The following is a 17856-nucleotide window of genomic DNA, read 5'->3' as shown; positions in this document are numbered from 1 at the left end:
GTGGAATATAGGATCCGGAATACGGAATTTTGAAAGTGGAATCCGGAATGTGAAAAGTGGGATACCGAATGTGGAATATGGAAAGTTGAAACCGGGATATGGAATGCGGAATGTGAAAAGTGGAATCTGGAATATGAAATTGGGAATCCGAAATGTGGGATCCGGAAAAAGTTACGTAATTGACCCCCTGGTTGCTTGGATGATCACGGGAATTGGGGGAGAAAGGGATAAAGAAAACAAATAGTTAAACAAATTATTAAGAACTAATTATAAGAAATTATTAAGAAAAATTGTGCTTTGCATCTGCAAACGCTGTACTTTTAACATCATTCGATGTTGGGAGGTCAGCAATACAGAGGAGAAAAACAGTTAGTCCGAGTACACTATCTTGAGAGACATCAGTTCGGATTATACAGATGTCTCTTCTTCTTGAAATTTAATTTGAAAATACCTTTCTGATAAGTAAGACTTGACTACATAGTAGTTATAAGGTAACATAAGTTACTGGTTAGCAAAACCTCCGTTGGAAGGTTTTTATAATTCATTCATTTACTTATTGTTCATTAGAATAGTAAATATAAATTGTGTTGAAAAAATTGAACTCGCTCCGCGGGTGCACCTCTTTTTTATTACAAATACTAAAATGGAAATACTTAATCGATTTGTTAGTAAAAGATCAATGTGCTTATTAATGCAGATAGCTAGGTGTTACAAATTGTAAGCCACTTAAGATATGAAGTATATATGTACATATTCTAAATGACACGTAATGCAAGCCATATAGCAGAGTGGCTTAGAGAAAAAATTTATGTTCGAGTTACGCGATTCCTTTGACCGCGACATGGACACCGCCGTACAGTGTCGCGCCGTAACTTTGGTTCGCCTGAGTGCTTGGTTAACCACCATAGGCTTGAGCATGAATATCTCCTTATCGGGCGAGTGATATGTGGCGATCAAAATCTAACAGGCATAGCGTGAGGTCTCTGAGGACATTTTTCACTGATCAGTCTCAAGATAACGACGTGCTGAGAATTATGTGTCTCAATTATTTTATTATATAACATTGTTACTACATATACGTTATCATAATTCAGTTTTTTTTTCAAAAGCATATTTAAATATTATAGACATTTGTTATATATTCTCATAAACCTTTTTTTTGCTATATTGACATTTTAATCAACATTTCTATATTTAAATTAAAATTTCTTAAAGAATATCAAAACATTTAGGTAAAAGAATTTTCTGTATGCAGCAATAACAATTTTTTTTATTCTGTATTGTATATAAGCAATTAAAACAACCGCAAACGATTAAAAATCTCACGACCAAATGGCTCGATGACATTGTTGCATATATGCGATTGCATAAAACATTGCGGGGGGGACCGACACGCGTAAGCTGCGTGAGTCAACGATATTGATTTTGGTTGGGCGAATGTGTTAAAGAACGCAGGCTAGTTTCGGTTTTATGCTTCGAGTTAGCATATGTATGAGTTGAGAGAATTTTGTCATTACAACACCTACTATTCCAGGGTATTAAACAGTTATAAAAAAGATTTACATTTTTTTTCAAATTAAAACCGATCTGATTTATTTTAGAGAGACGTATATTTTCAAAAGTTATTAACAAAATAAAAGTTTTTTGCAGCATTGTGGAAAATATCCATTACTCGCAATGGGATGCAAAGATTTTCATAATTTTTGAAAGAGAAACTATAATGAGGAATGGTAATTGAGATGATATTTGAATACTGCTTTTTAATTATAAAGAATTGAAATAATTTTAATTTTGCAAAGAGAACATAAAGAAATATTCTTGTTCCTCAGTAAACTCTAATTAAGAATTCGGTTGGATTAGAATTATTTGAAAAGAAATTTTGAATAAAAATTATCTTGCACTAACATTTGAATGAGCATCATATTATCCGCTAACTTTTAAGTATATTGTTTTGAGATTTTGAATGAGCGTTGTCTTGTACTGAAATTAGGATATATAGAAATTATATTGCACGCAAATGACAATAATAATTTATTTTCTTATTTCAATAAGCATTATATGAACGGGAGGCGTTGAAATTTTTGATTTTCTTGTCAGTTTCTCTAAGTTTTAACCACAATTCTCTTATAGCTTAGAAAAGTTTTTCCTATTCATTGGGAAATGTTCCATAATGTTTATAACACATGACATATAACAGTGCATATAATGAAGTGCTTATTAATGAAATATGAGAAGAGAATTTGAAAGAGTGAGTCGATAGCCGTCGAATGTCTGTTCAATTATGTTCTTGAACACTATTACCGCCTGAACCATTTAATATCAGAAATGAATAGCATCACCGTATAATTCATCGCATTTAATGTACATGTACTTGTAAGTATGATCAAGTTAAAGTATTACTCACATCTTCAATAATAAACCATTCACTCATTGCACTTTGCATGCTTTTGCACCGTGATTAATGATTATACTTTTGGCATAAGATATACGCCCAAGTAGAAATGTCCTTGATATGTCAGACTTGAATAGCACACTGACATAAGAACCGAATCGAACCAAATTTTTTCTCACATCCCTGAAAAAATTAATTCTAGAACTTTAAAATTATACAAAATATTTTTTAATTTTTATCTAGAAAGAAAATTTTAACGCTTATATAGACTTTTCCCTTGCAAACACGAACTCGATGGAAGCCCACTGGATGTATTGAAGTAATATAGGTTTTCACGGAGCTTCTAGTCAGTATCGGTAGAGTTGGGAAAAAAATTGCTAATTACACTGGAAATAACCGTGAAGTAAAATATAGAAATTTTTAGCGTTTAAAGAAATTTTATTTTTATTTATTGCGAAAAGTATACAAAATATTTATTGAAGTAAAAATCAGTATAAGGAAACAACAATATATTAATTAAGTGAAAACAATGATTTTAGTTTTCGGTTAAACTTCCCTTTTTATCTAAATCGATTTCAAGTATTTGTGAAGATGTGAAGAAAAGAGGGTAGATTGCTCAAGGATATAGACTAAAGAATCCATAGGTTTACAGTAAAATTGAAACTCCTTCGCAAAAGCTCGGTAATTCTCAAACAAGGGATTTCGAAGAACAAAGGAATCCTAAGGGATGCAATAATTGATTTCTGAGGTTTTTAATGAGTTTCCCAGTTGAAATGTACACAATAGTCTGAAAAAGTAAATGACAATGATAGCTAGACTCTTTTTAAAGTGATATCAGTATTTAAATAACGCAAAAAGAATAATTACAATAAATAAAGGACAATCTATATAATAATAGAAATTTCTCTTCTTCGTCAGGGAATTAAAATAGGTATTACATAATGGCATTTAATATTCTACGTAATTAACTCAAAAATATGTTTTCATATATTTATAATTCTTTTGTTATTTTACAATTTTTTAAAAAGTTTTTATTGGATATCGAAGCAGTTACGTTTGATATAATTTTCAGATATTGAAAATTCTTTACTAAATCTCTTTGTCTTTAGAACATTTTACCAATCAATCTAAAATTAAAAATTCACCTTTGTAAGTGAATTGTTTTATTCCTAATCATTTTTGTACTCTATTCTAAATATAAATTTGGAATTGGTGCTTCCCAGTTATTTTTTAACAAATTATTTCAAAGTTGTTCATCAGTTTCCTAACAGCATCCGGATATCCTATGGACGTTGTAGGAATATACAGTTGGATATATTGAAATATCCGTTGCTGTGAAGGTTATTTAGGATAATTCATCATTAAAATAATTAGACGCCTCCCGTTCACTAACAATTTCAAATGTTAACGTATAATTCTTATTCAAAATTTCTTTTAAAATTATTCTTATCTATGAACGGGAGGCATCGAATTATTTATTTAATTATTATCCACATTGTAGAATGAAATTATTACAATGAAAGGGACATTGTCGGTACAGGGAACAAAGGGTGACAAAGTTTAATTTTTGACGAATAAGAAGACTACTTCGCAAATTCCCAACATAAGGGGAGAATCATGATGGAAAACTATAAGAAGAGATAGAGCACTAGGAACTCACCCTACTCTGTTTAGTGAGGCTGGCGCCCATGAGACGATGAGTTTTTGACGCGCGAGCGACTGGGGAGGTTCCCTCGTTCTCGGGACATCCCCGTCCTGAGGGTACAGAGGGAGAGGACCCTCCTGCCGTTCCCCAAAGGTGCACTCGTGCGGCCACCCTGCCTATCTGGCCCTCTACAGTTCGCTTTATAAATCGTACAACGCTTCTTTCACTCCCACCCTCCACTTTTTCCGCTCCACTATATATCCCTCTTCCTCTTCACCGCTTCGTTTACTTCCTTTTTCTAACAAGATTCCTCTCTTCTTTTTTTTTCTTCACGTCCACTGCTAATACTAAGTGTGTAACTCCCACGCGACTTGTTCCTCAACTTCAGGAAAACAGTCTGGTCCCAGCTGCGCTCGCTATCCGATCTGCAACTGTGAAAGTGCCTATAACCGCTATAGGTTGACAAGATTAATCGCCTTATACCAAGAATCGAAGACTCCTCTGAGACAGCGGTACAATATTTCCTTGGAAAGATTTTAACCAAAATTTTTCATAACATCATTTTAGGTCAACAAACTCAATGTTGTGAAAATTTCAATTCAACAATCAGTTTTAGAATTTTTTTTTTTTTTTGCTGACAATAAAAAGTCCCCTCGAAAAATATAAAGATCTCTTGATATCAAAAAAAAGGCGACTTTCATCGACAAAAAAGTGTGAGTAAAAAATGTTTCTTCCAAAAAAGGATAAGGCAGCTCTATCTTTGTAAAAATATGTAACAAAACATGTGGCTTTTTTTCAGGTTGACCTGCAATAGTTGCATTCTCTATTTATATGTGTATCTCAAACTGTTTCTCTAGCTCTATGAGTTATTTTTACGTACGCTTGGTTAGGCACATGAGAGAGAGAGAGTCTATTTTTAGGAAATGTTTTCAAAGGTAGACAGCGTGGCTTGGAAAATTTAAATTCTCTTGAATTTCAACGTCGTCTATATTGAGCTGATAAATATTTCCTAAGGGAGTAGAAGAAAATTTTGATTTCACGAGACACACAGACACATTGAGAGTAATGCGGAAGGAAGTACAAGGCAGCTGGTTTCACTAAGTTTTTATTGTAAATTTAAAAAAAATATAAGACAAGACAAATATGCCGTGAGCAAAGAGCACGAGTGTTTCCCGCACCATGAATGCCGGTCGACTGACTGAACTGCAAGGGAAGCAAAAGGGCGACTCAGACACATTCTGACTCACTCACCCCCTGGTTAAGTATAGTCACGCATGCGCGAACCCCTGCTGTCGTGCACATGTGTCCTCAGATGCTTTCTCTTTCTAGAGGGACATCAATTTAACCTACGCAACCAGCAAGACTCACGACTCTTGATGCCTATTTTGAATATTGGCCTTTAATAATGTAAATTATTTTTTTATATAATTCTTTCCGTATTAATATTTCAATGTTTAAGAATTTAACGCGTTAATATTTTAAGTAACTGGTAATATAAAATAGTCAATTTGTAATTAATGACATTTTTAAATGATTTATTTTGAATAACCTTTTCAAGTATCACCTAATACATCTTAATAACTTTAACAAAAATTTCGGAAACGATAAATACGATTTAAAATTTTTTCGTCCGTCAATTTGGATTCTGCAAATCTGACATTAGATTCCTATTCAGCGACCCTAAAAACCCTACAGTAATAAATTTTAAGCAAATTCAATCGATTTTAAACTTATTACCTGACGGTAATTTTCAAAATGTGGATTTAGTTTTAATTGTTAACCATAATTTATTGATTTTTCAAAAATTTTTTCTTTGTTAGGGGAATTTGAAGTTATTACAATTCGCTTGTGGGTTTGAGGTTAAAATCAGAACTAAAATACTAATATAAATATATATGGGTCATTCTATATCAATTGTAACCGACCCATGTTTTTGACATAGTACAATGGTTGGTTACACTTGATATGGAATGACCCATTACTAACATAATCTAACCTTGTCAAAAACATGGGTTGAGTACAATTGACATGGAATGACCCATACTAAAGACAGCGGCGAAATCTTTTTATAATATAGAGAGATAATATAAAAATATATTATAAAAAAAAGTTTTTATTGACAAAGGACAAGATTATGACAATTTAAATGAAATATCCTAAACACTGATCCTTACAAACTTACAGCCAGTATCATTAGCCCAAATTTAAAGAATAAAGTACATTATACTTTATGTGAGCAATATATCTGTACGGTGAATAAGGTGTGTATTACCAACGTATACCAGTATTGTAAAAAGCTTTAGTTGAGAATATAACAGAAGACACTGCTGAAGAACACAATTTAATATGAGCTACCATACACCCCCCCCCAACCACTCTATCATAGTGAGTAGAAAGCTGAGAAACCCTCTTCATCTTGAAACCTCCGCATATCTTATCTGCCTTCTCCCAGCCACTAAGTACAGATCTCCACGTTATTGGAAAGCTCTGCTTTTGACTATACTTTGATCAACGGAAAGCGCACCCTTGCGCCTCTCTTCACCGATTTGCTATCAGTCAGCAATTCTCATGGTTTTGTCCCATGAAATATATATATAGCAATGAGAAGTACGCACTACTATTGTTAAGAGTCAAAATGGCAAATCCATGGAACTGCGAAGCCTTTGTTTTCTCCCATATTATATATCTTTCAACGCGATGCTTTGTTCCTAAACCTCCTTCAATAAAATATTCTCTTCAGCGTACTAACAAAGAATTCGATTTGAAAGAATAAACAATAAAAAAAATAAAGAATGAGAAAATTATTCACATATGTGGTATAAATTTAACGATGGATTTGAGCTTTTATTCATAAATAATATATATTTTTTCCTTCTATAAACCTATAACTGAAAACCAACTTTTAATAAATTATATTTTGTTTGAATAAAAAATTCTTCTGGATGTAAAAACACTTTATCTGTTTAGTAATTTATATATTAAACATAGTCAAATTCTCAACTACTCTATATAAATACATAGTATTTTTAACATGAAAATTTTTAATCGTGACATCATGTGAATATAATTTTAGAGTATATCTTATATATATATGTATATTATACTAGTTCATGTTTACGGGATTACTTTATCGCTTTATCCCATATGTATAAATTCCGCTTGCAATTATCGAGCCAATTAACCCTAACGTGAAGTCTAACTTATATATAACCTCTCACACAGACATGAGCGCGTTATTATAAAAGCAAATACGATTTAATTAATTAACGGATCAACAGTAGTCTGCGATGGAAATAACATGTAAATCGTAAAGGAGATAATTGAAATTTCTCCTACATAAGGTATACACACAACTCAAGCAAACGGTACATGAGTTTTACTGGATTTATTTTTATTTAAAATTAAATTTACAAGTTTAATTTTACACAATAATGTTGTTTCTATAAAAAAAAATTTGATACACATTAAATTTTCATTTTAATTCGCAATTTATTTTGGCACAAATAACATTTTGTTTGACGCAAAGAAAATTTTATATGAAGCAAGTAAAATTTTACTTAAAAAGTTAAAATTAAATTAAAATTGGCTACAAAGAAAAATTTATTTGAAACCTATGAATATTTACTTAGCTTTGAGATAAAAATATTTTTTCTACTAATATAAATATACTAGAGGTATTTAAGAAATGCGTTATCCACAAAGCATGTGATACTTTAGGGTGTGTGCAGCGTCCAGCAAAACATCACGCTCCATTTTAACCATTAATGAAAAAACCATTACGATGAGGGAGAGAGGGAGAAGGGGTTAAATTTCCGAATAATGTAACTGAAAACAAATGATTAAAATAACTTCTTTATATAGTTATATTTACTGTAAAAGTGGTATTATTTATTGATTATAGTTAACGTAATAATTAAATTTTTATTATTATTCTATTATTATTGGCAGATCCTGACATATTTGGAAAAATCTTCATCTTTTAGATGACCTGTGCAAACTGTTATTGTAAATGGTAACAATAAATTTTTTAAAATAATTCTTGTTTCAGTGAAATTAAAGAGAAATCTTATTCGAAAGAAGTTTTAGTTATTCGAAATTTTAAATTCATCGAATTTTCATTTGTCTGAATTTTTATTTGACCGAAATTGCCATTGTCCGAACAAACAAACAAACAACATAAACATTTCGTCGGAAATTAAAAAATTGACCAATCATAATTTTCTTGATTGTTCGGTCATTTGGAATTTCGGTCAATTCGAATCTATAACTTCTATTGAATAAGAGTTCTGTTAAATTAAAATTATTTTAAATAATCCGTTGAGTACAGAGAAATTTTGTTAAATGAAAATTCGTTAAAAGAAATTCTATCAACTGATATTTCAAAAATTTAAAATTCTGCTAAAAGAAAATTCTTTGAAATATAAATGCTAATTAATTTTATGGAATAATTATAATCTAGCTAATTTGTAACAAGAATTACTTACCAAACATAAAATATAAATAATTAGAAAAAGAGAATCAAAAGAATATACAAAAAACGGATTAAAAACATTAAGGAAGAGTACCAAGAGGATCAAATGACTATCACAAATATCATAGAGAAATTAATGTCAATAAAGTTAGCAGAGCAAAATCAGCAGACACTAACCGGACTATAAGGAGATTTTAAGGCATTTTAAAGGCTATTTAAGTGCCCTATTCCCAATTTAAATGCTCCCATAGGTTTCGAGAAAACACATGTTCTGCTAAACCTAAAAAAAGTTAGCAGACGATCACATCTAAAATACATAAAACCCAATAAATTCACTGTTTTAAGTAAAGATTATTTAAAGGCTATTTAAAGGCTCCACAAAAAAATTATAACCAACTACTTTAAGCCCTTAATAAGGGTTGAAGCACGAGAACTTCACATCAAAACACTATCAAATCATTTAAAACCTAAAAAATCCAGATTTTTAAGTTTAAATAATTAAAGGCTTATTAAAAGCTCTCAGAACAAACTATAACAAATCACCCTAAGCCCTTATTAAAGGCTAAACTAGCGGCCCTTTCCAGCAGAACACTATCTTTTTACTTAAATTCGAAAAAATCCTAAATTTCAAAGCAGAATAATTAAAAGCTAATTAAAGGCTCCCACAACAAACTATAACAAATCACCCTGAGCCCTTATTAAGGGCTAAACTAGCGGCCCTTTCCAGCAGAACACTAACTTTTTACTTAAATTCAAAAAAAACCTAATTTTCAAAGCAGAATAATTAAAGGCTTATTGAAGGCTCTCAGAACAAACTCTAACAAATCACCCAGAGCCCATCTAAAGGGCTAAACTAGGGGCCCTTTCCAGCAGAACACTAACTTTTTACTTACATTCGAAAAAATCCTAATTTTTACTGCAGAATAATTAAAGGCTAATTAAAGGCTCTCAGAAAAAACTGTAACAAATCACCCTAAGCCCTTATTAAAGGTCAAACTAGGGGCCCTTTCCAGCAGAACACCAACTTTTTACTCAAATTCGAAAAAATTCTCATTTTTACAGCAGAATAATTAAAGGCTAATTAAAGGCTCTCACAACAAACTATAACAAATCACCCTAAGCCTTTATTAAGGGCTAAACTAGCAGCCCTTCCCAGCAGAACACTAACTTTTTACTTAAATTCAAAAAAAACCTAATTTTCAAAGCAGAATAATTAAAGGCTTATTAAAGGCTCCCACAACAAACTATAACAAATTAACCTAAGCCCTTATTAAGGGTTAAACTAGCGGCCCTTCACAGCAGAACATCAACTTTTTACTCAAATTCGAAAAAATTATAATTTTTACACTAGAATAATTAAAGGCTAATTAAAGGCTCTCAGAAAAAACTCTAACAAATCACCCTAAGCCCTTATTAAAGGTCAAACTAGGGGCCCTTCCCAGCAGAACACCAACTTTTTACTCAAATTCGAAAAAAATCTCATTTTTACAGCAAAATAATTAAAGGCTTATTAAAGGCTCCCACAACAAACTATAACAAATTAACCTAAGCCCTTATTACGGGCCTTTAATAAGCCTTTAATTATTCTGCTTTGAAAAGTAGGTTTTTTTTTAATGTAAGTAAAAAGTTCGTGTTTTGCAGGAAAGGGCCGCTAGTTTAGCCCTTAATAAGGGCTCAGGGTGATTTGTTATAGTTTGTTGTGGGAGCCTTTAATTAGCTTTTAATTATTCTGCTTTGAAAATTAGGATTTTTTCGAATTTAAGTAAAAAGATAGTGTTCTGCTGGGAAGGGCTTCTAGTTTAGCCCTTAATAAAGGCTTAGGGTCATTTGTTATAGTTTGTTGTGAGAGCCTTTAATTAGCCTTTAATTATTTAAACTTAAAAATCTGGATTTTTTAGGTTTTAAATGATTTGATAGTGTTTTGATGTGAAGTTCTCGTGCTTCAACCCTTATTAAGGGCTTAAAGTAGTTGGTTATAATTTTTTTGTGGAGCCTTTAAATAGCCTTTAAATAATCTTTACTTAAAACAGTGAATTTATTGGGTTTTATGTATTTTAGATGTGATCGTCTGCTAACTTTTTTTAGGTTTAGCAGAACATGTGTTTTCTCGAAACCTATGGGAGCATTTAAATTGGGAATAGGGCACTTAAATAGCCTTTAAAAAGCCTTAAAATCTCCTTATAGTCCGGTTAGTGTCTGCTGATTTTGCTCTGCTAACTTTATTGACATGAAATTACCTATGTAGAGAAGCAAAAAATAAAACCAAAAGAGAGCATCTTGTGTTCATTTCTAGTTCTCCAAATCCAAACTGATTGTAAATTCCTAATTATAAACTTGAGAAAGGACATGTAGAATTGCAAAATCTGTTAATATATGCAAATATACGGAAAATTTGGTAATGCGAAAACGGCGTACTCGTATGTTTGTATATAACAATGGGCAGGTGCACCTTTTCAAGGCGTTAGACCGACCCTAATTAGTTTTAAAAACCCATTAAACGTGCATGAACCGTAAAAGATATTAGGGGCCAATCGAAGTTATGAATTTATTAGATGTTCGCAGCAAAAGGAGATTACGGGGACGTAATCATCGCATTTGCACGTACATGGAATAGTTAGTAATTCCATTTCATTTCGTATAGCTGGCAGTCTTCCTCTTGGGAAAAGCTCACCTTAATATTCTTCAATTTTATAATTTCTTCATTTTTTATCAAACTAAACTCATGGTTTATTAGTATTTAATAAAAAAAAAAACTTTTTGTCAGTATAATTCTTATAAAAAATTATCTTTTTTTATATAAAGCAACAAATTTTGACTCATTTTAAGTTGGATATTGAATTGAGTAAGCGACAAACTTAAAGTTACTGGAAATGATCCTGGTTGGAATTTCATATTTCTAGGTTGGCATCATTTGCAGAGTGATTTTGAATTACAATTATTTTTTCTAATTTCATGACTTGTTCTTGCATTGATCGGTAATTGATCCTGATTTTTTCCACCATCTCAGTGTTCTTTTTAACTTCCAATGATAGTGAACCTACTTGACTTTTAATTATTGCTTCCATGTATTTTTTCAGACTTTCATTTTGAACTTCTAGGCACTTCACTAGGACACTTTCATTAATAGAACCATCCATATTGAGTTATATTAAGTTACTATACCAAACACAGTCCCCAATAAGTAAAGAGAGAAAAAGAAACAGATCACACTTTGTTATAGTAAAATATTATTACAAGTATAACCGAAAACTTTTCTAATAGGTAAGAGCACGGATATATACGTCTTTACTTCGTGAAATCGTGACGGCTCAAACGAGACTCTCAATAATTTTGAAGTAAAAAATATTCATTATATAATTTATTTAAATAAGTATACCAGTATACCGTTCCTGCTGTCAAAACACATGTTTTCATTTTTCTAACCTAAAAACATTTTTTATTTTATTATGTTTTTTTTATTTTGATACATTTTAGTGTAGTTTTTGCTGTATAATATATTGTAATTTTTTTTTAGAGGTTTACACTTGTTACATATGTTGAAAATATAAATTTTTAAAAACAAAGTACAAACAATTTCAATTGTTTATATCTTTTTTTGCAAATTTTTAAAAAATATTTCAAGCCACCACTTATAAATCATATAGTCAATACTATACCGAGAAATAGATTTACTTTTTTATTTTTCTGAATGTTGCGGTGAATTTGTTATGTCTACTTCATAAATTTTGACCCCAATGCTGTAGTGCTGTCAAAATGTGGGTAAAATTATTGGCTTCAGAAAAATTTATATTCTGTCAAACTTGATTTTCGAAACGAAGCACTCGATATTTGTGTGACCACGCATAAATTACTCGATTTTAGAGACTAGGGGTTGATTACAAGGGACTGAATATTATAAGAATACCCTCAAAGAACGTCGATGGGTACATTATATTATGAGGTCACAGTTCATACTCGACAGCCTCATACCACCGAAGATCCCGTATGGTAATTCACAGGAGACGAAGCACAAGAGACAAGAAAAAATAGAAAAAAAATACGGAAAATATACTTCAAAATCACACATAGAACAATGTGAGTAATTAAATTTTTATAGTCACATCGATCTCAACGTTTCAATGAATTCCAGTGACAGTGATGGATATAAGGTCTATCAAAGATAGCATGCAATATTTTTTAGGAAATTTTCTAGTCCAAACTTGTCACCAGGGGGACATTTTGCTACTTTCAGGACAACTTTACTGCAAACTTGCCGTGCAAACTTGTTAAAGTTTTCCAGAAAATTGTTGTACTGTCTTTGGATGTTATATCTACTTTAAAAAAAACTTTAGTTTGCTAATAAAACTAAAATTTACTACAGAATGTGAAACTTACATTTAACTTCGCTAAAGTATACCTTTACGGGAGAATTCGATAGCCATTGTACATTGTGGTTTTTAAGTACACATAAAGCAAATGTCGAATGAAGAAGCGAACGTTAACGCGGGAACACAAAAAAACATGCACGGAGAAAAATGATTTAGCTGTAGCAGCAAATATGCGAAATCAATTAGTTGGTTGTGCCATATTGGATCCGCCATTTTGGATTTTTCAAATTTGACTTCAGGTTCGTAATCAGCGATCCCAAAATACCCCCAAGTAATAAGTTACAAACGAATTTGATGATTTTTTAAAATTTTTAGTCGCCATATTGAATCCGACATATTGGATTTTTGAAATCTGACTTTACCTCAAAAACCCCCGAGTAATAATTTTCAAGCAAATATAAATGATTTGAACAATTTTGGAAAAAATCATCCGCCATATTACATCAACCATTTTGAAAATTGTAAATCTGACATTTGATGCTTTTTATTTGTAATCAACGATCATAAATACATGAAAATTTGTAGGTTTGAAAATAATTTATGGGTTTGTAAGATTTTTATTTTTTATCGACGATATTGTTGAATGATTTTTTATTTTTGGGAATTGTATCTAATATATAGGGCCAAATATTTTGAAACTCGAATATTTGAATTAAAGTAAAAAATATTTAGTTAAATTCATTAAAATAATATTTATTTCAATGAATTGTTTTCTTAGTGATTTGTTGCAATTGAAATAGCTAACACCAGCTAATCATTAGTCTCTACAGCTAATAATTTGCGCTCGATGTTAATTACTTTAGCTAAATTATTAGGTCTCGGTTACTTGGGGGTATTTTGGGATCGCTGATTACGAACCTGAAGTCAAATTTGAAAAATCCAAAATGGCGGATCCAATATGGCACAACCAACTAATTGATTTCGCATATTTGCTGCTACAGCTAAATCATTTAGACAACTATTAGCTGCCATAGCTAACAGCATCCAGCTAACATCAGTTAGCAGAAATAGCTAATAAAATTGCTATCCATATAATAGCAATTAACAATTTAATAAAGCCTTGGTTTTATATAAATCCATATTTTGTCTCAATGATTTTCTCAATCATATTTTCTTTGTTTACTATATCAGCCGAAAGTTACGTATGCAATATCCAAATTTACTAAACCGCAACAATCAATTTTCACTTACCATTGAAGAAGGAAATTCCCTACCCGTATTTATACAATGCGCAGCGAATAACCATATACCCCTAGGTCAGAATTAATTTCTCGATAGTTGGTGTATGCCAATAGCTGTAGCAATGCTATATTACAGAGTAGCAGGGTTTGTAACGGTCACAGCAATAAGCTTATGGTTTATATTCTATACATATATATATATTCAGCTATGTAGAAGAGGCAGTGAATATAGCTCGAGAACATAGATCTCTCGGGATTATCTAGGCAAATCCTATATACGCCACTGGATGAATGCTAATTACCACAGTCGCGCCGACATAGTGAGAGAACAGACTTTAACCCCTCAAACACGTCACGCATCCACCCCAGAGGCAGATGACGCTAGGGATCGCTACCGAAAGCTGTACAGTCAATGAAAAACCCGCGATATGACCCGTGAACGTATATGAAATGAAAATTGAAAGCTTATTTATCAGTTAAGACATTAAATAATGTTCTATTTATTTGAAATCATATTTTCCTTTCGAAAATCTTCGTACTGCTCGTGCAGAAATTTCCCTATTTATCCTCATTCCAAGGCTCCTTAAATTTCCCTGCCTAAATCTGGCGTTTATTTTTAGAACCTTGATCTTGAATACAATCAAAAGCCTATTTTTATATTATTAAGTTAAATTACGGAGAATGTCATGCATGCAAAAAAATAAAAAACAATTTTTAAAGTTAAAAAACAGAAATGGTCCTGAGGTAAGCTAAAAGTGGTTTACAATAAAAAATTATAATTGTCGTTTATTTTATAGAATATTATGTTATAGTACACGGAAAAAAATGAGTTTGCTATTATATGGATAGCTCATTTTTAGCTACAGTAGCTAATATTTAGCTGTTACAGCTAACGAAAATTGCTGTCCATATAATAACAAATACACTGTAAAAAGAAGGTACTAAAATAGTACCGATTTTAGGTATTAAAATAGAACCAAAATGCAATTTATTACCTAAAGTTAGTATTAAATTAATACCTCTTGTTTTACAGTGTAGGGTTAGCTAAAATAGCTAAATTTTAGCTAATATGGCTAACTTTTTTTCTCCGTGTAGTATTAAAAATCACAGAATTTAATTTTGAGATTTCTTGAGGAAACGATTAGCTACGATTTAAAGCACAACAGTTTTTATATCTACGAATACTCTTCTGAAAACCTACCCAAACAGTTTTCGGATCCATTTTAGTCGAACGTATCGATACTTGAGGAGCACTGTACTAATCTGACTATTTATTGCATTGGAAGCCGTTCTAAGTTATTGCCAGAAATTCATCATTCGCTAAGATTGTAAACAGTAATTAGCTGTTATCATGTTATATTATTCGCCAGCATAGCACCTGATATCTTGTCGATTGTGGGAATTACGGCCTATATTCGATTAGGTAATAGATGATCCATTGTCTCCTATCTTTAAGAATGAGTCTCAGATATAAACACAATATGCTATAGACGCCAAGACATTTATTTTTTGAGTATTTGTAATTTATAACTCATAAAAATAATATCTAAAATTTATTAATAAATTACACAACATTATTTTCATAAGATTCCCGACTTACTTTTATATTCTCATTATATATACACAGAATTCGTGGAGCCAATGAACTCAGATCGAAATAATGTATAGGAATCATATTATTCTTTTAACTTATTTAATAAAGGAAAATAAGTATGACTACGAAATTGAATATCTTCTTTCTTATTAATTAAAAGATCATTTTATTTTATATGTAAATTTTCTGGGATCAATCTTTTTTTATAAATAGGTTCAAGGTTTATTATTCATTCATCCAGTAACGGGATTACGAATAGCATAACAACGCTACGAAGATTCCGCTTCCTAGCGATTTGAAGTTACATTCACTTAAAATAATTTTTTAGCAATTGGGTGACTCAAAAAATTGTATCAGTTTGACTAGATTTAGGTTAATACAACTGTTTTGCTTGTAAAATTCAAAGATAGAAAAATAATATTATTCGTATTTTTTTAAAAGGAAAGTATGAAGTTATAAGTTATAGATTCAGGATAAAGTTACCCGAATAATCAAAATGTTTAATCAAATAATTTTTTGTAATTACAAAAACCAAAACGAATTTATTAAAAAAAAACAGCAGGTAAATTATTATTACAAGTAGTTTACACTCAAGAATTCCCTATAAAAAAATGTATGGTTAATTTTTTGTGAGATAAAGAATCAAAGATAAAATTAGTTTGAATTAAAAAAAGTTGTCTTTGCTGTTACGAAAAAATAATTTTAAAGTGTTTTGAATCAAAGAAATTTTCTCTTTGAATGATTTTTTTAACCTAAAGAAAAATTTCTTTGAATCAAAGAAATATTTGTTCCGAACTTAAGTACGTTGAGTTGCCACGACTGCGTTTGCGCAGACTACGTAAATTAATAAACAGCTGACTGTACCTCATGGCAGCGTGTTCATGGCGTGATAATTATAATCAGTTTTGTGTGTTAATAGCTCAATTTTGTTTTAGACTTTCTTACAGTGAGTGATAATGAAATTTGTGAATTTTTCGTGTTTTTGGGATTTACGAGGGATATGTGAAATGTGTAAATAGTGACTCGCAGTGTATTGATTGTCTTTTTCATGATCAAAATTCTGCTATGAAGTTTTGTTCAGTGTTTTACATGTAACCTCACTTGTAAAAGTCCGTATTAAATTATATTTTAATCAAAATACGAATGTATATATAATCTCAAAATGAAATAAATATATTTTTCATTTAAAGAAATTTGTGCATTAAAATAAACATTTATTTCTTTGATTCAAAAAAAAAATTTCGTAAAATCAAAGAAATATTTCTTTGAGTCAACAAAAATCAAGTAAAGAAGTAATTTCTTTAAATTAAAGAAATTTTTCTTTGACCCTGTAACAATGCACAAATTTCTTTGATTTAAAGAAACTTTTTTCTGGGTGTTTTTAACCCTAATTAGTGAAAAGCGCTTATTAGCAACAAGCGCAATTCGTAATCTCACTACAGTACCGAGTTGAAATTTCTACCTAGGATTGGAGTAAATAAAATTGAAATAATAATGTTTCGTCTAGACTGGGAGTGATTTTTTAACTGATCTTGACATAACAAAACGATTTGACAACTTGTATTGTGTATAGATAGAAATATTAATTTATTCCTTATAAGTAATAGTATGAATATTATTTAATTGTTAAAATCCTTTAGTTTTTGTATATATAGATATACTTTTAGCTGTGATTTGTTATACAACAAAATTCATCAAGTTTATTTATTGACATACCGATTCATTGGAAAATAATTGAAAAGTTGTTTGCACAATACTCTCCCAATGCGTTTCCACTATGAGGTTCTATAGTGAACCAACATCAGTGGGGACCACAACCTGAATGGGATATGAAGAATAATACTCACTTTCAGTTAATACATGTGTATTCACAATGTTGTTAGAAACCGCAAAACCTATATTCTTTTTTTTTGAACTGTAATTTGTACTTTCATAAGAGAATTAAAATTTGTTTATATCTATTTAACTTTTTTTTGGTTTTTACAATTTAAAAGAATTTGTTTCTTCTATAATTGTACAATATTTTGATAAGGGCGCAGCTTTTCTATAACTAGTTAAATTTTCGATAGACTATGCAAGAGATATTTAATTTTTTTTTGTGGAAACAAATGATTTTTTTGTTCTTCTATTTGATGCAAATCAACAAGCAATAAAATTATTATGTACAGCATTATAGCTTCATGTGTACCGCATGAAGACAATTCGA

At 30.8% G+C, this 17856-nt stretch overlaps 1 protein-coding gene across 8 annotated transcripts in view; it reads right to left on the bottom strand.

The window, feature by feature from the left end:
• LOC127279006 (uncharacterized) overlaps positions 1 to 17856 on the bottom strand; it is a 260715-nt gene that overhangs the window by 43770 nt on the left and 199089 nt on the right. Inside the window, exon 1 of one of the 8 annotated variants that reach the window (XM_051301059.1) lies at positions 4053 to 5239. The exons of the other annotated variants lie outside the window; for them this stretch is intronic. Within the exon in view, the coding sequence (XP_051157016.1) occupies positions 4053 to 4082 (30 nt within the window). The 5' untranslated portion in view covers positions 4083 to 5239. Of the gene's footprint in view, positions 1 to 4052; positions 5240 to 17856 lie in introns of those variants that run through there. 8 annotated transcript variants of the gene reach the window in all.

Source organism: Leptopilina boulardi, unplaced genomic scaffold, assembly GCF_019393585.1.
Source record: "Leptopilina boulardi isolate dan_hultmark-lab unplaced genomic scaffold, ZJU_Lbou_2.1 LbouV2_213, whole genome shotgun sequence".
Lineage (NCBI taxonomy): Eukaryota > Metazoa > Arthropoda > Insecta > Hymenoptera > Figitidae > Leptopilina > Leptopilina boulardi.
The sequence above is the reverse complement of the archived record's forward strand: the minus strand, read 5'-3'. Positions and strand labels throughout refer to the sequence as shown.